Here is a 17,479-nt window from a genome sequence, read left to right as displayed (position 1 = left end):
CATGAAGAAACGGACCACCGACACGAAACGCGCGCAACACGTGACCGTACTTCCCACTGTCCAATTATCGGTCCTTGAATTAGCTAGCGTTGTACATTCATGACATCGTCATTATACGGACTTCTGCTCGCCCATGATGCATAAACTTTGGGTCCCCTCGCGTATGTACACTCCAATAACAGTGACAATGATATGCCGAAGAATCCCACAAACCGCTCGACCCACATACATGTACGGATGTCGAGTATATGGCGATACTCGACAGAAATCAACATCACTCATTCAACTCACATACAAGAACACAAGATACGCTACCAGAAGATATAAGAGCATCCTAACCTGTGGGTCAACTTTGTTAAACGCAGCCAGGATACCCGGACCTTCGGGCTGAGGTGCTGCTGGCGAAGAACCACCCAGTGTCTGGCCTTTGCCCGCGAACGCACTGCCACTTGAGCCAGAGGTATACTTTCGTACTGTCGCTTCAAGTTGACTTCGTGTAGCGAATATGCGTTTGTAAATCAGGACGCCACGGGGATGGGTAGGAAACGCAAACCACATACGTTCGGTTCGCACCTTTGACACGCTCAAGCTCCCTGTCTCCTTTGAGAAAGATGAACGTGGGCCTGACCAGCACGAAGCAATGTGACAGTAAGGAGTGCGCCAGCAAAATCAGACGCACACACTCACATTGCAGTAACACGATACATGCTCGCGACATCTTTAGCAGCATCTACATCACACTTCAAAAAATTGACGTTGCGGTGTTGCTTGGATAGGGCCTCGAATGTAGGAGCAATCTGATGGCAAGGTCCACACCTAACGAAACATCTGCATTATGCCGATTATGAATGTTTGCAACCTACCATGATGCATGAAAGTCTATGACCTACAGGTCTATTGAGTACGGAAGCTGTCGGCACGCACACGTAGGCGTAAGTCACTCACAGTGACTTTTTCCTTCGACCGCGACAGAAGACTATTGAGCTGGGTAGTGGACGTGATGTGCGTGATAGACATGATGAGTAATTATGGTTGTACAAGACGGCTGCAGCGACGTTGACTTCTGCAGGAGGGTTCTGGTAACCGGACTCGTGCAGCTAAGTAAAGAGCTGAATCAACTAGACGTTGGCCAGGCGAAGATGGTGGAACGGAATGCAGAACGTCGCACAACGCAAGTTATGAGTGTGAGACAGCGTCAGTATGGCATAAGCAGCTTGGCCAAACGAAGACTGGCTGCATTAGTACAAACGGCGCTTAGCTTGCGCGTCATCACGCGACGAACCAAACAGGCGCAATCGCGTCGCGTGTGTATATACAAGTCAAACGCGTTCGACGCGTCTTGGCTCTTACCTTCACTCGCTATCGTCACCTTTCGCTGTAGGTGGCCTCCCCACAAACTTAGCTTTCACCACCACCTACAACCTCAATCATGTCTGGACGCGGCAAGGGCGGAAAGGTTTGTAGTACATGACGTTGGTTGCCTACACGGAGATATTAAACAAATGCTAGGGTCTCGGCAAAGGCGGTGCTAAGCGCCACAGGAAGATCCTTCGCGACAACATCCAGGGAATCACGAAGCCTGTGAGACACTCTGCAGCGCCACGTCTGCTTATCGAGTTGCATACTAACATTCACGCCATGACTGCAGGCCATTCGTCGTCTGGCTCGGCGTGGCGGTGTCAAGCGTATCTCGGGACTCATTTATGAAGAAACCCGTGGTGTGCTGAAGATCTTTCTGGAGAATGTAATCCGGGATTCTGTGACATACACCGAACACGCTAAGCGGTATGTGTCTGGTTCAGCCTGCGCCGCCATTGACTGACGAATTTCAAACTGTTTACAGTAAGACCGTCACCGCATTGGATGTGGTTTATGCACTGAAGCGTTCTGGGCGCACTCTGTACGGTTTCGGAGCTTGAGTCTAATTGTTTACTACGCAGTGTATTTGTACGACACTATCTCCTGGACCGGGAATGTCATCTCATATGATGTGTCACAGAATACTTGCATACTCATTGTCACGTTGAGCTCGGAATTGAATACATGTACGACAAGCCAACACTATTTAGGCAAAAATAAACATCTCCTTGAGCCACGCTACGGCCTGCTCGATGTCGTTATCAATGTCGTGCTTGTACACCGGGTCCCACTGTCGACCGATATCCTGCTCGACCCCTTCAGGCGATAGGCCATGATCCCCGAAACCATCATAGACTCTACCGGCTCTGTAACTGGCCTCCCAGACCATCTGAGCACGCGGACGGCGGATGCGGTCGTAAGCCTGAAGAACGCTCTGGGATGGTAATGGTGAGATTTGTTAGGAAAGTAGACCAGGCCCACGTACCTCGACATTCGAGGGCGACGTCTGTGGATTGCTAAGCAAGCCAGCGATTACATACGCATCTTCGATGCCCTGACCAGCGCCGGCACCCAAGTGCGGAAGCATGCCGTGCGCCTTGATTAACGTTAGTGACATTATATCTGGCGGGGAGCTGGACGGGACGCACCGCATCGCCTACAAGCGCAATACGACCCTTGACATAGGATTCGAGAGGCGGATGCACAACATGAATGAACCATTTGCTGGGCTTCGGAATGCAGCTCAGAAGCCCAATCACGTCATTACCCCAGCCTTCGTATTCCTTGAGCATCTCTTCTTGCGGCACCAGAATAACTCGGGGTTGATCAGGAGGTAGCTGGACCGATCCGATGGGGATTGTATGGTCCGCAGCGAACGCCACGACGTTTATCTGGAGGGGAGTTTTAAGATGCATAGTTCCCCTCGCTCACAATCATGAAAGCTCACAAGGGCTTGGTTCCTGACAGGAAATACAACAAGGTGCTGGTGGCCCATGAGTGAGAAATGTGTCCCGGATAACATGAGACCTTCATACCTTGCCCTTACCCAAGAACATGATCGGTCGCCCAAAGTCGGTTTTGACACCGGCCGCCTTGACCGCCTCATAAGGGATCAACCCGCGATAGCAAATAGTGTTGCTGAAGGCGACACGCGTCTCAGAACTTCCCGTAACTGCTGTGCGAACACTACTCTTGATGCCATCACCACCAATAACCACGTCCGCTTCGTGTGTGGTGCCATCAGCAAAATGAATGACTTGGCGTGGGGACTCGGTTGTCGAGGTTAACACAGATACGCATCGTTTGTGGAAATGCGTGAACTTCGGGTCTATGAATGCTATAAGAGCGTCAAGGAAAGACGCGCTGTTTGGCCATACATATCGGCTTCCAATTTTTCGCATGCAGAGCTCACTTACCGATGGGCACCGACTCCGTCATCCTCTGCAACCCAGGGGTACTGTGTGGCGTACAAAGTTACGATTATAGTGAGACTGTGTCGGACCTCTGGGCCTGGGGTTCTCACCTCGTAGATCAGCTGGTGTTCATCCATACCCGACTTCATTGAAAATGACCCCATGGTTAGTCCGGGCTCCTGCGTCTTCACAAGGACCTCGTCTAGCACTCCAAGGGAGGCGAGGATCCGGGCAGCGTTTGCTCCTGAGCACATAATTCAAATTAGGCGGTTTATGTCTTGTAACTACGGACGACTAACCAATGCCTACTCCTGCCCCGATCTCTTCAAATCGTGCCTGTTCAAGATACATTCGTGGATATCGAGAAGATGAAGATCTGATAAACCTACCGCTGCTTCGAAGAGCTCCACATGTACATCTGCACGAAGCAGAGCAACTGCGCAGGTAAGGCCAACAACGCCGCCGCCAACAATGGCGACATTTAGGCTGCGACGCTCTGTGTCCGCGGTGATGTTCATTGTGGTGGGTTCCATTTGAATCTAAAATGACATCCACTCTGGTGAGAAAGGACCATTTCCTGTGAGATATATAGATAGCAATTTGAAATCACCTGAGTCCGGATGCTATAACAGTGTCTGGGCAGATTTCTGGTTCGACAGGTGACTTTAGGGCGAAGCGATGAGCAAGATACTGGTTGTGAGATCGTTAGCAAGGGGAGAACGGGTCGTCATTTATAGGCGGACATGAGCGTCGTGCTGGTAAACGTGGGCGAGAATTCGCAGTCGGACGAAGGGAGGACTGACCCACTCGCTGATCCTAGAGCCGGTCGAGAACAAGCATGAGGAAACCTCCCTCCTTCATGGAGCAAGCAAGGATCCACTCCGTGAGCATCTGCTTGAGCGCTTTCCGACGGAATCGCAAACTTGATCTCTTGAATGTGTCGTCCTCGCAGTGCGGCATGTCAGTGCCGATCAAAACCCGTGCAGTAAACATGTGGTATCAAGCTATATGTTAAAAAGTATCACAGTGATCCCGAATAATATTGATAAACCTTCCTGCAAGAACTCACAAATAGGCCGAGAAAGGCAGGCCGTCCTCTGCGTGGCAAACGAGAGAGAGGCCGCGATGTCGAGCGCCTGTGCGCGATTGCGATCGCGCAAATTCTGCGCCGTGGCTTGTGCCCCACCTTTGTCCCCAGAATGTAATGAGTCTGTGGTGGAAAATTCACCATTTTTGGTATTTCTGGTTTATTGCTTACTAGTGAGTTACTGTACACACTGACACATGCTATACGCATTACGTTGCCCCTGTACAAGTCAACAACTTACCGCAAGTGAATCTTGGGGCCAGCATGTACGCAGCAAACCCGGCCACATGATACCTCTGTTACCCAGTGGTGCAAGCTTATCGTAAGGTTACGTATTTTGTGATTTTGTCGTGCAGCCCAAATTGACAGTCGAAACATTTGTGGCAGCAAGCTGTCGACACCAGTCGGTCATCTACTAGTACAGTAATCAGTAATTATAGTACAACTATCTCAAAAATGATAGACCTCCGACTCACAGATTACACCTTCCGCGGACCTGAGCTCCTGTGAGCAGAGCATAATACCTTTGTCCAACCCGCACATGCCCTGAATATCCATGTATAGGTGAGCCCTTGCATCACAGCAGAGACCAGTGAGATATTCCAGACCGGTTCCACCCAGACCGTCCAGAGCGGGGGTCCACCGAGTCGCTATCGCTGGGTGTCCAGTGCGCCGCGCTAGAACCAGACGCACGTTGCTCCAAGACATTAGTCCGCCCGTTTCGCTGTATGGAGAATCGAGATTGAACCCAGGAAAAAGTCGTAGACAAAAGAGATATTCCAGACAGGCCATCCATGTAAGTTTTTGCAAGGAGATCCGTCTTAAAACTCAGAACTGCCATGGTATGGACTTGCAAATTCTATGACACATACTACCAACAAACGTCGAAAGCCACACTCGCAGTCAGCACCCTTACCTGCTGGTAAATACTTCTACACTGCATTGCCAACTATTCTACCAGTTGAAATTACAATGACACTTCATCTATTTAACGCACCAAACCATGAATCAACTGATCCACAATCAAAATGCACCAAATAAATGAAACTCAAGAACAATCAAAATCCCCCGACAACACATGCCAATACTGCAACAGCACAGTCATCACACCCCTCGGTTGCAAGCAGAGCCAAGAAGAAAGGGCGACAAAAATAAGATAACCATGAATGGAGGCAATGCCTCCATAATAGTGGTTAAACTATTAAGAACAGATACTACACTTGATCTAAGCCAAAAGGCCAGAGTGGTGAGCATTTTATTTGTCGCCCTCCTCCTCATATACCTTCGTCGTACCTGCGCACGGACCAGGCGCTTATGCGCAAATACCAGAGTCGACTCTCCACCGTACGAAATCTTGCTGCCGGAGTTCATCCGCCACTACTGTTCGCGACTAAGATGAACTCCTTCGAAAATATCGATTACCGATGCGACAACATACAGTATGCAGCCTGTGAATACAATTGAGAACAATTATGTGCAATGCGAGGGGTGCAAAACCATGAGGATGTGTAGAAGGTGGCCACGAGTACTGGACAAGGTAGAGTGCTGCTGAGATACGAAAAGCCACGGAAGAAAGGGTCGATAGAATATGACCAGACACAACTCAACAAGGGAATTTTTGCGATCACATTGTTGTCTTCTCCACCTCTACTCGAATTCCGCTCACAGTGCTCCCTAGACCCATTTCTACGTCTTTGTCCACTGAACCGCCGTCTGATGCATATGCTTCAAGATTTTCGAGCTCGAGGCCGCTGGACATCGCCATGCCTTCCACAGGGATACTCCCTATCGTGCTTAGGACTACACCAGTAGGACGGACTAGTCCTTTGGCACTCGACGGGCTGCCGAAACCGAAACCGAGTCCAGAGAAAGGAGAACCGAGATTCGACTTGCTGGAGCTGACACCTGCGGTAAATGCGATTGTACCGGCCGACTGGGAGACCGTCTCGGAACCGCGCTCGCGAAGATCGAGTATGAGATGGCAGGCCAGAACGGGTGCGAGCAGTACGCTCAATGGGATACAAATGGCGGACATGTCTTGTCGCGGTCTGCGACATCATTGAGATGAGCAACACCAATTGGTAGCTGACACTCACTGGAGATAGAAGATTCCATTCACCTTCACGGGTAATGAGTTAATGAAATAACACGTGTATGCGTGCTCCACACTCACCAGGTTGGCAATGGATATCAACAGATAATAGAAGACGCCTTGTCAAACATTTGGGTCAATAGCTGTACGTCCTCACCAGACATGAGGCATACCTTCACGCAAGAATGTCTGAATTAGTCTACTGTTGGGCCCTCCGCTGCGGCGGCGCATGGCTACGGCTTTGCCGATTGTCATGATGGTGACCATAGTATCGTACATGAGAGGCGCGATCTATTGTGCGGTCAACATTTCAATAGACGACCACATACTGGGTAGCCCAACTCACAAAAAAGCCTATGCAGGAATACATACTCAGTATTGATGACGAAAACGCATATACTAAGCTTAACTCACCTAGCAGATCTGCAGAACCAGGTTTTGACGCCGGAAAACAGGGTCCATTTGCCTAGCAGGGAAGAATGTTAAAAATTCGGTTGTTGAGGGAGGATTGTGCTCCAGGGACCGCAGAAGGGGCTTGCCCGGGCATCTAGAGAAATAAACCAACAGGATGCCCCGCAAACTCGAAACAGTTCGACGAGTATGCGATGCAACCTGCTGCCATTCCTACGATAAGTCATCGCCCTTGACATACATATCTTATGCGGCCTCTGGAGTACGGTTAGGAGGGACATACCCCTTTGGTTACGATAGGAAGCACTGATTAAAGATCAGTCATACAATACGTCCTGAATTTGAAATCAAGGACACGCACGCAGCATCTGTGTGGTAGCAACGTAGAGCTGGTATGCAACGACTCCACCCAGAGCCGAAACTAGCAAGGCGAGGATATAGTTGTTACGGTTGAAGAATGCGTAAGTCCTGATGAGGAGAATGGCCTCGGCTCCCGCTTGGTTCCACATAGCAAGAGAGACTGGTATCTGCGAGAGAGCAATTAACAACTCTGTCGCATAGTCCTCCGGAGCAAAAACGGGGCGGCATCTCTGTAGTCCAAGGAGCGTCTCAAAACGATCGGCGTACCCTGTATATTTTCTGGCACGTCTCATACGTGTGATTGGTGACGAATGACCACAGAAGGACTGGGCCGACTGCCAGTACCCAGTATCTACAGTCTTGTAAACTGTATGATCGAGTAAAGACCTGATAGATGCTGACCTGCAAAACAAGTACGCGATTTTGACTGGCGTCCAGCTCGTTTTCCAGATCTGACGCGTGACAAGTATCAGCCTCACAGTTTCAAGACGTCGCTGTAGCCCTTACAAAACGCCATTCTCTAGGAAGCGCGAGAAGCCAATCCCAAACCAAAATTGCATCTGTGAGACGGTTAGAAGCACTCTTCGTTCAGGAAAAATATCAACGTACACATTGCTGTCAGCGGAACACATGATGAGTACGTCAAAGTACCTGGATAGTGAAGATACACGCGTACCAGAAAAGTGGATCTGCGTACTACAGGGCGCGAAAAATCAGTCAGGGTCGAGAACATCAGGACGCAAGATACGCGTACACGAAAATAAAATGCTCGGCGGATCCTGTATCCATCGTGACAAACAGGCAGGTATAAGTAGCGTCGATGCACGCGTAGGCGACGACGGTCCAAAACTCGACGAGGAGAAGGGGGAAAAGGGGGCGTGGTGCGGGCGGCTAGGGGGCGGGAGGGGGGAAGGCCAGCGGGGATGGTGGTGGAACGGAAAGAAGTTATATGAAAACAGGGGTGGGGCGGAGACGGCGTGCTGGGAGCGGACAGAAGCCGGCACTTGGAAGGGCGAGAAATTCGAGATGCTGCTTGGGGCACACGGCATCATCCAACAATGCCCTATTTGGGTAGAAGGCTGCTCTCTTAGGTCGTCGCCTGCCAGCGCCTTCCCGAAGTAGGTCGCCGGCCTTGCCACAATCCTCCTCGATTGACCCTAAATAGCCTCGACGTCAGTCCCCGGCCACATCAGATTTGCGCACCGCATGCTCGGTCGAAGTTTCCGTGAATGGGTCACCGAGTCCGCGGGTAAGTCACCGTAGTGCGCTCGTAGGGCGCGCCCCAGTAGACGCAAAGAAGGAACGGCAATACCGGATCTTCACTTATTGGAGTCTCCGAGATGCTCAACAAGTCAATGCGCATCGTTTCAGGTCCGTGATGCAGGAACATACCCTAGACATATGGACGAGCCTGGTTGAAAATGGGCCGACGAAATGAACTAGGACACCTGCCATATCGAGACGAACACCACCGGATCAGGCGATTTCCTTCCGCGAAGCTGCGAACTGTGATGACGCATGACATGCTGCATGCTCCTCCTCGCCCAAGTGCTGACAAAGCTGACAGGTCGGCGGAGCTATGAGTGAATAACAAAGCCATTCTGCAGCTGGTAAATTATGGAGTATTATTATGCTGTTCCTATATCGTACTTACGCACATGCTACATTATCCATTTTTCTTCTACACGTCCTTTTTCAGCGTCATCATCCGCTCTTTGATCTTCACATTTTCCCTATGCCTCAGTAGACAATAGTCCCCATACTCATTGTTTCGTTGCCACATCTGACCAGGCATCCATAATGTCCTGGTCAGCGTCGACGAGTAACGTGCGTCGAGGAACGGCAGACACTTGACCCGATCCCATGTTGTCTCATCCACGGCGTAACGCGGCTCGTGAAGGGACTCAATGGGATGCAACGGGAAGTCCAGATCGACGAGATAGTCGCATTGCGATACGTCCGCCTGATCCGACGTGTTAGTTCCGTTGTTCCATTTGACAAGTCGCAATACATACGTAGAGTTCTGGTGCTTCCTTGTTCAGGTCGTTCAGCCCAGATGGGACGACCCTGGTGCCTTGCGTTCTCGCCGGGATACCCCATGCCTTGGGCGTCTCGACGAAATGAGCAGGAAGCATCCCGTCAAACTCGCTCTTTATCCATTCAACGCGCACGCCATCGGGCACGAGGTAATGCCCTGGAAACCGGTGCCACTCCTTGCCTACGCAGAGTCGCAGGCCCAATTCTTTAACCAACGAGGGATCGATTCGGGGGTAGCGCTCGTCGTCTTCGATGCGTCTCGTATCGTTTGTCGGCGGTGGTATGAACACATGTCCCGTGGTGTTGAGTATACGAGGAATCTCGTCGGCCTCGAGTGCATGGAAGATCGTGAGGGGTGCGTGATAGTACTTCCACTGGGTCATGATCCGGGAGATCGACAAAATGCACGACGCGGATACGATAGAAAGTGTCAACCTGCCGAAGAGCGTCGCGCGAGATGCCTATAAGTATTGCATGAGTACCATTGCTGCAGCCGACCCATGAGTACTCACCCGATACGGCGACTTTGTGACGTGTACGTACGCCACTTCCAACCAGCCTCTCATCAAGTATACCGTGATCGCAGCATTGAAGCAGATGAGTGTGTATATAGGGAAGAGGAAGCGCTCCTCCTTATGACTCTGAGCAGTCATGACGCCCAACCAGAGATACACTGGAATGAGCCTGATCACCATGAGGGTGTACGGAGAGCTCTGGTCTACGAAAATCGTGCGCTCGCCAAGACGCTTGCGGTCGAAAGCGTATGTAATAGCTAGTGCCGGGATCGATGCCAGTGCGAGCGGGACCAATACGTTGAAGTTTAGGAGGAGGTTCGAGATGTAGAAACTAGCGGGTTCCGTGCCATACAGGTCCGGCCCGCGCTGCTCGTCGGGGAAGACATTGTACTTGATAATGTTCCAAGGGACGATCGTGAGCTTGCCGTAGAAGACCGTGTCCAAGGCGACAACCGGGACCTAGGACAAATAAGGCATTGTCCTCATGGTAGGAAAGGGGAACATACAAGTAGCAATGCAGCGGTCGCGGCACATTTGAGCATTCTTGTCCATCGGGCGATGGTCCAAGTGGTTTTATTCTCCGATGTGACCTTGTCAGTTCCGTATATAAACAGTTCCTCGAAGACGAACGGGATAGCGATAGCGAGGGAGAATGGCCATCCGACAATTGCACCGGCTGCGAAGGCCAGGGTCGCGAAGAGCGTTCTACGTATATTCGTATTGTTTGTTGGCTCGATTACGAAAGCGTATGCTACAGTGTTCGCATACATGGCGAAGGAGGACGGGAGGAACGCTATTGGATTGGTAGCTTTCAGTAGCTAGAACAATGCTGCAGGGTGCACAGTCCATACCCGTTGACGCTGTCCACATTCCCGCATTGAAGAGGAGCATGAAGAGAAGGTACCGTCCGGCCCGATAGTTGATCTTGTCTACCACCGCTCTATAGAGGTATGTCTCGCAGACCGCTGAAATCATGCCTAGAAAGATCCGGATAGCAAAAAACGCAGGCCTCTGAGAGCAGCTGGTTGGTCTCTAGTACGCTAGCATGTTGCACGTCTGTGTGCACTGACCTTTTCTGGGCCTATGAGCGTTGTCGCCAGCTTTGTGGGTAGGAGGTGCATGAAGATGTACGCCCAACTACGGATAGCGTACACGGGAGAGGTCTCCCATGTCTGAAATCCGTACCCTCGGTCGAGGTAATGTAAGGGCTCCCAAAAATTGAACACTTCATTAGAGAAATAGGCAACGATTCAGTGTCCGTGCCAATGTTAAGTGTGCGGCTTTGTGGCCGCGTACCTTCGTCACAGTCCTGAATATTCGAGTACATTGCACCCGCCACCCGGACGAGTAGGAATATCTTTACTGCCGTGGAAAACGACGGACACCATGGCGCCTTTTGCGACCTAAACCAATGCGCTTCTCAAATAAGTTGCGTATAGCATATATTGTACTGACCTTCGCAGCTTGTCCTGCAGGATCCCACTATGCCGGTTCTTGGGTTTCTCGACAGGCGTCGGCTTTGCGGATAGAGGTCGCCGAAAGCGAATCTCCTGGATGTTGGAGGCCATTGTGCTATACGTTAAGTTCAACGCATTGGTTAGGAGAAGGGAAACGGTGACGAGACAGCTGGGCGAGTCGACGGTGCACCGGCAACGCCAGACGCTGTCACCCGAGATAGGCACGTGAGCTCGACGCGTCGGCGGCATGAGCGCGTTGAACTCGCAGGCTTGCTAACACCACCTGCCTACCTCTTCACTGCTAGACAACGACATTTCTAATATACACACATTCCCTTTGTAAAACTTGACTCTTCATCCCGAAAATGTTTCCCGTTGACTCTGGCGCTTGTCGCCATCCCACCAATTGGGCAGCTCTCGAAGAGTTAGATTCCCTGATGCCTCCCAGCCCATCTCCATCTGTCGGGCCCGAAAAAATCTCGTCTTTGTGCAGCTTCGGAGAGATACCGATAATCTTGGACACCGGCTTAGATCCTACGCCCGAGGACGACTTTATGTCTTCAACTCAAGAGGCCGACACCCGCTGTCAACGAACAGAACCGGGCCTTCCCCTCGGACCCGCAAGCTTGATGGCCTTGGACTCTAAGGATTTGCTGTATGATGGTCAGGACCCCCATAATTGCCTCAAGTCGAGCGCGAACATGTGCCCTCGGCATGCCTCGAGGGCGACGACAGCTACAGAGCCGAAGAGTGACTGCCTTGACTCTGACCGCCTTTCACCTAGCAGAGGATCGCACTTCTCAGCCTCTGCCTGTCTTGTCTCGGCGGCAGCTTACGATGATTATGACTGGACGTCTACCCCTGCATTCACTCACGGCGATTCGCCAATACGGTCGCCTAAAGTTACACCTCTCGGTTCAGCGGCGACCTCTCCTATGGTCTCTCCATGCTCCACCTCCTTCGTATTCTCTCCGTCAAGCTCTGGCTCTCAGGGATATTTATCAATGGGAAACGCAGTGATCCGCGGTAATTCCGTCGGCCTTAGTCCTCACTACAAGAATGTGTCGCGGTCTCATTCAAGCTTATTCGCCAGTATCCGTGAATATGCAAATATGCTGTCTCCATCGCCTTCCTCGAACACGAACTGTCCAGATCCGTCTTTTTCCAAGGCCAGTGGACTACGTTCTCTGATGGGAATACGCAAAGCAAGAAGCTGCTCCCCTCTGCCCACCAGCGCCAGTATTTTGTCTTCGCAGGATTTGACCATCAGTGCACCCAGTTCGGATCCTGTCACTCCTGCGTCTCCCGTTTTTGATGGCCCGGCAATGTCACATAAGCGCACTGGGTCTACGGCAACTTCTCATTCGGCTCGCTCTACACGCTCGGTCCGCTCGAGTTGTATTTCCAGCCCTCTGGCGTCTCCCAATCTAGGAAGCCGGCACTTCTCCGGTCTCCCCGGCACGCTGGGATGGCTACGCAGCACGCACTTTGAACTCTGGATTGACCAAGATAACTCACGCACGTTCCGTCCCGTCTTCAAGCTCACCGGATATACCAATGACTCATCAGAAGACCATGAGGCTTACCTGGTGAACGCCTTAACCTTCGGCCTTGCTGACTTCATGCCCGTGACTCGACAAGAATTTCTTGTCAACGCTGTCAGCAAGACCGATGCCACGCTCACTCTGCGAAGGCTAACAATGGCTGGGGACGAATCCAAGGACTACATTTCTCAGGTTGCGTCGCTGCCCACGGATGAAGATGGCGTCTACAGTGTCTCGGGAGTCGAGCTATTCGATGTACAGGCTAGCTTGGCGCCGCTCGCCTTGCGGTGGAAGTTCGAGTACTTTGTGCACAATGCCCTCGATGCGAGCGCGTCAGAAGGACGATTCTTCACCCCGTTGCGGTTCTCTTGTTCGCCGGGCTTGCTCCATCCAACTCATGGCAAGAAGAAAACCAGACTCATGGAACTATTCACAAGAACCCCTTCTGCTAGGTTGCGTGCGGAGAAAATGTCCGCTCCTAAACCAGGACCTTCGCTGATCGTCGCCACGGGCTCCCCGCTCTCAAAGCGTTCATCGGGTCTGAGACCGTTGTATAAGGACGACCACTCTCCTGGGCCTGGAGCCAGTTCCTTTGACCGTCAATCGGGAGAAGGACAGGTTGCAGATCACTCCGTGACCTCTACGGTGCCAGGCTATAGTCTTCGACGATCTCCAAAGCTGGCATACTGCATCACCCCACCCTCGACCCTCACTGAGCTGATGTCTACTTTTACCGACACCGATATTAACCTCCCTCCGCGTCCTTCGTACTCCAGTTTGAAGTACGATTTACCTTGATAAACACAATGAAGGCATGAGACGTACATGAGCTATACTCTCATACGTTAGTTACTATATATTTCGCTCAACGTCAACGATTAATTGCGCCTTCAGGACAATGGACCTACCGCCTAGAATTTGTACAAATAGTAGACATGTCTAATTATTTCGATTTGTAACGTAGGTACTGCCGGACATCCTAACCCACGTTGTAATGAACATCCACCGATCAAATTATGGAAGAGTGTTCACGATCTTCGTCGGGAGTGTCGAACCACAGCACTTGCCATATTGGGAAACACTCCGTCGTGTGGTCCGTGCGCAGGTATGACGAAGATATATGAGGAGGAGGGCGAGAAATAAAATCCTCACCACTCTGGCCTTTTGGCTTAGATCAAGTGTAGTATCTGTTCTTAATAGTTTAACCACTATTATGGAGGCATTGCCTCCATTCATGGTTATCTTATTTTTGTCGCCCTTTCTTCTTGGCTCTGCTTGCAACCGAGGGGTGTGATGACTGTGCTGTTGCAGTATTGGCATGTGTTGTCGGGGGATTTTGATTGTTCTTGAGTTTCATTTATTTGGTGCATTTTGATTGTGGATCAGTTGATTCATGGTCTGGTGCGTTAAATGGATGGAGAAGCCTTTCAAGGCTAATCATTTATGGGTTGATATCTTTGTCGGTCATTGGTCCAACAAGGTATCTAACTGTTATGTGGATGGTGATGATCGGGATGGGAGTCAATTTTGCTCTTGGTAAGCACTTCTGTTCCAGTAGTTTCTGGACCTATGTGTTACAATCAAAATTTCCATTCAGATGCTATGGCTGTGTATGATGTTACAAATAGCAGGAGCTGCTTAGATGATGTACGTACTTTGTCCGAGTGTCAGGACAATATGATTGGACACAGTTGTCAATTGATCTAACACTTTGCTCGAGATGCGGGATGTGGTAAGATCGCGGACGCTTCTGCAGCGCCTGATAGAACGTGATAAGCTACTGCACGGTGTTCCCCAATTATGACACGGCGAACTGTTCAATCTTTGCAATCTTTGGAGAAGATCTGTCGAAGGTGGATTAAAAGCACGTAAAGTAGACATGCATGAACTCTCACCTTAATAGCATCGAAATTGACTTGTCGACGTCGTCTGAGGGCCCGGGTGAGCGTCGAGACATTCAACCCTTAATACCATCTTGCAACCCGAATTGCTCGAGATGATCGCAGCCCTTTGATTGGTGCACGTGTTCTCCGCTCAGCGTAGTATGCATTACCTCCTAGTAGTACTTTCCGTTATGTCGTGTCACACAGAGTTCAGAAACGGCCACTCGTTCTCGGAGCGCGCCATGAGGCGCAGACGGATCTAGAAACTGACATCCTTCCACTTGCAAATCTACCGGTCCCGCCGGATGCCCCAGGCTCCAGTGTATTCCGAAACGCCAATCTTGGATTACTCAGCCCAGGAAACGCAGACATATGGAGTTACGCGCTCATAACGGGCATTATACTGGACACTTCGAATCGAAACCAAGAAGGTTCGACTTCGGGATCGATATAAAGTTTGCTGCACTGCCTCGCTCACATGGCCCCCAGCGTGTGGAAATCGACCATCGACCAAGCACGCACGCAACACGACATGCACAACGATGCTCTTCTGTTATTCATTACCGCTCCCGCGCTAGCGATGATTCGGAACCTAGTATAAAGTAGCTTCTGCAAGCACGCCAGACACGACCGACAGTACCCGAGTATATATCCAAAACAATTCGACAGCTGTGGCTAACCGACTACCTACGTGCAAAGTGCAAAACGGCCAACGTGTTACAATGGGATAAGACGAGCAAGGAGATTTTGCAGGCGGACGAGCCTACCTGCGGCGTTAGCTGTTACAATCCGAGAAGAGTCCGATTCGAAATTAAGAGGTGGTGTTAGGGAAGGTAGCTTGGGGGGCTCCCGTTCCATGCGGGGGTATGTAGACGGCCTGTGGTCCGTCTCAGCGGCAGAGACTGCTCGACGCGCGCGTTGTCCGTGCTTGACCGGGTATCCCACTCGGGTGCAGTAGCATATGTGTCCTCCATCTCCGCGCCATCAAGTGGTGGCGCCGAAGGCAGCACAATGACCTCCGCAAGCTCGGAGGCATCCTCCAACGGGGGCGCGCTCGCAACTGCGATATCATCTTCGCCAAACGGTGGTGCTGAGGGCTCCATTTCAGGCTCGACATCCAGCAGGTCTTCCTCGAACGACGGTGGATACTCGTAGAACCCGGGCGCGGCGAGGCGGCTCTTCTCGGGTGGCGGAGGCAACACGGACGGACAGGGCGACATATCACGTGAGTATGACGGCGTGATCGACAGCATCGGTGATGGCGACCTCCGATTGCCGGAGAGCGCTCCGCCCACGTCTGCGTCTGTGTCGCAATCGACAATCCGCAGGTCAAACGGCACCGCCTCGAACTCATCCTCGAGCGGTGGGACCCAGGCATACAGCGCAGACGGGTTGGAGGAACCGGTGGGAGACGCAGCATCGACGGTGGGAGGAGCACTAGCAAGAGCAGCCATCCGTGCGAGCAGTGCCTTATCGTCCGTGGCGACGTGACCTGCGTGAATGAAGTCCTTGTATGGCAAGGGATGATCATCAGACACAGGCGGCTCAAGGATACCTGACCCAGACGCTGCTGCATTGTCCGTGGCATGGCGTGTGTCAGCCAACCGGGAAAGACTCATCCCCTGGACGCTGGCGAGCGCTGAATATGCCGTACCTGACGTATCAGACAGATATGCGGGAGGCTCCTGTGGCTGATGAGGATCCGGTTGTGAGGCGATTGGTGCAGGCTCTGGGAGATCTGTCAATGCGTCTTGACGCGAAGACCTAATACTGAGCGCTGCGCTGCGCGAGGAGGACGCAGTGTAGGTTCGATGAAGTGAAGTCGACGAGGAATGAGAGGAAACCTGGCTGAGCAGCTGGGAGTCGGCGTCCTTCATGCCCGCCGGCTGGCGCTTCCAGCGCCTTCGGGAGGACTGGCGAACGCCTGCCTTCCATCGCGCAGTCGCCTTTGCCCAGAGCCGCTGCTGTGAGAGGAGACGCTTGAGCTCTATGCTCTCTTCCTCGCCCGCGCCGGGGTCCCGCATGCGGTTCCTCTTCTCCGGATCCTTTGGTCGCCGCTTGCGCCTTCTCCAGACTACGCACAGAATTATGAAGACGCAGATCGCGAGAGCCAGAATAACTGAGAGAGAGATGATGACCGGCGTGAGGGGATCGTCTTTCACAGTCTTAGAGCTGAGCCAGCCAGAGGGGTAGGCGGAGATTTGCTCTGAGAGGTCATCCGCAAGCGCCTCGGACGAAGTGGGAGTTGCTGTGGATGAAGCCGAGGGGGACACGCCACACGCGACTGTAGTAGATGTGCCCGTGGGAGTGGCAGTGCAAATGTTGTCCTTGCTTGGGTCTCAGACGTGGAACGCCTGCGAGGGTAGAGGAGTGCTTACCTGACAAAAGGTCGAACCATAGAGTGTCCACACGTCTGTTTTCCGCCAACGGCCGTCCTCGCAGGACACATACTTGTCTGCGACGGGCTGCGATCTCGAGCTGAGCGTCGAGTTGGAGGGCAGCTCGGAAATGGTGGATGATGAGGCGCTCTGCGCCTGCGAGACGTTTCTGCGCGGCGGAGAAGCGAGGCACGGGGCCACCCCAAGCTGCGGACAGAGAAACTCGGGTGGGGGTGTCTGCGTGGGCAGAGGATGGCCGTCGACAGTGGAGGCGGAGGCGGCGACGGTTGCGAAGAGGGCGAGGAGGGAGGACGAGGGGGCGGGACGAGCGGGGGATCGTCGTCGTCGTCGTCGTTGTCGTGGGTGAGAGGGGGGAGTGAGAGGGAGTGAGCCAGAGGACGTGGCTCTTGGCCCGTGCGGCTTGGCCATGGAGGCTGAGTGCA

The 17,479-nt window shown here is 52.2% G+C and overlaps 7 protein-coding genes across 7 annotated transcripts; 2 read left to right on the top strand and 5 right to left on the bottom strand.

Moving 5' to 3' along the window:
• Positions 1-481: 481 nt before the first annotated feature.
• POSPLADRAFT_1128630 (hypothetical protein) lies at positions 482-886 on the bottom strand (the record flags this gene model as incomplete). Its single annotated transcript, XM_024483756.1, has 3 exons — positions 482-623; positions 688-816; positions 864-886. Coding segments are annotated over 3 exons (294 nt in total), but the record flags the coding sequence as incomplete, so codon positions are not given.
• A 543-nt stretch (positions 887-1,429) lies between these two features.
• On the top strand, positions 1,430-1,919 carry POSPLADRAFT_1128833 (hypothetical protein; the record flags this gene model as incomplete). Its single annotated transcript, XM_024483778.1, has 4 exons — positions 1,430-1,456; positions 1,510-1,581; positions 1,649-1,785; positions 1,844-1,919. 4 exons carry the CDS (start codon positions 1,430-1,432, stop codon positions 1,917-1,919), a joined length of 312 nt encoding a protein of 103 aa, XP_024343722.1.
• A 71-nt stretch (positions 1,920-1,990) lies between these two features.
• Positions 1,991-3,790, bottom strand: POSPLADRAFT_1072093 (hypothetical protein; the record flags this gene model as incomplete). Its single annotated transcript, XM_024482483.1, has 9 exons — positions 1,991-2,293; positions 2,345-2,455; positions 2,508-2,750; positions 2,807-2,842; positions 2,895-3,222; positions 3,276-3,316; positions 3,383-3,516; positions 3,572-3,608; positions 3,662-3,790. The coding sequence occupies 9 exons, from the start codon at positions 3,788-3,790 to the stop codon at positions 2,066-2,068; spliced, it is 1,287 nt and encodes a 428-aa protein (XP_024343721.1). The 3' UTR covers positions 1,991-2,065.
• A 1,965-nt stretch (positions 3,791-5,755) lies between these two features.
• Positions 5,756-8,011, bottom strand: POSPLADRAFT_1063847 (hypothetical protein; the record flags this gene model as incomplete). Its single annotated transcript, XM_024481730.1, has 11 exons — positions 5,756-6,407; positions 6,456-6,478; positions 6,533-6,570; positions 6,625-6,742; positions 6,852-6,874; positions 7,224-7,389; positions 7,490-7,574; positions 7,625-7,674; positions 7,730-7,782; positions 7,899-7,918; positions 7,977-8,011. 11 exons carry the CDS (start codon positions 8,009-8,011, stop codon positions 5,984-5,986), a joined length of 1,035 nt encoding a protein of 344 aa, XP_024343720.1. The 3' UTR covers positions 5,756-5,983.
• An 892-nt stretch (positions 8,012-8,903) lies between these two features.
• POSPLADRAFT_1030155 (glycosyltransferase family 22 protein) lies at positions 8,904-11,342 on the bottom strand (the record flags this gene model as incomplete). Its single annotated transcript, XM_024476716.1, has 8 exons — positions 8,904-9,185; positions 9,238-9,720; positions 9,772-10,233; positions 10,281-10,567; positions 10,626-10,785; positions 10,845-10,999; positions 11,071-11,177; positions 11,230-11,342. 8 exons carry the CDS (start codon positions 11,340-11,342, stop codon positions 8,904-8,906), a joined length of 2,049 nt encoding a protein of 682 aa, XP_024343719.1.
• Positions 11,343-12,343: 1,001 nt separating this feature from the next.
• POSPLADRAFT_1042225 (hypothetical protein) lies at positions 12,344-13,573 on the top strand (the record flags this gene model as incomplete). Its single annotated transcript, XM_024478066.1, has 1 exon — positions 12,344-13,573. One exon carries the CDS (start codon positions 12,344-12,346, stop codon positions 13,571-13,573), a length of 1,230 nt encoding a protein of 409 aa, XP_024343718.1.
• A 1,909-nt stretch (positions 13,574-15,482) lies between these two features.
• Positions 15,483-17,465, bottom strand: POSPLADRAFT_1051085 (hypothetical protein; the record flags this gene model as incomplete). Its single annotated transcript, XM_024480117.1, has 2 exons — positions 15,483-16,985; positions 17,037-17,465. 2 exons carry the CDS (start codon positions 17,463-17,465, stop codon positions 15,483-15,485), a joined length of 1,932 nt encoding a protein of 643 aa, XP_024343717.1.
• Positions 17,466-17,479: the final 14 nt, after the last annotated feature.

The sequence above is a fragment of the Postia placenta genome, assembly GCF_002117355.1.
Source record: "Postia placenta MAD-698-R-SB12 unplaced genomic scaffold POSPLAscaffold_1, whole genome shotgun sequence".
NCBI classification, from domain to species: domain Eukaryota; kingdom Fungi; phylum Basidiomycota; class Agaricomycetes; order Polyporales; family Adustoporiaceae; genus Rhodonia; species Rhodonia placenta.
Note: the sequence above shows the minus strand (reverse complement) of the source record. Positions and strands in the feature narration are given on the sequence as shown.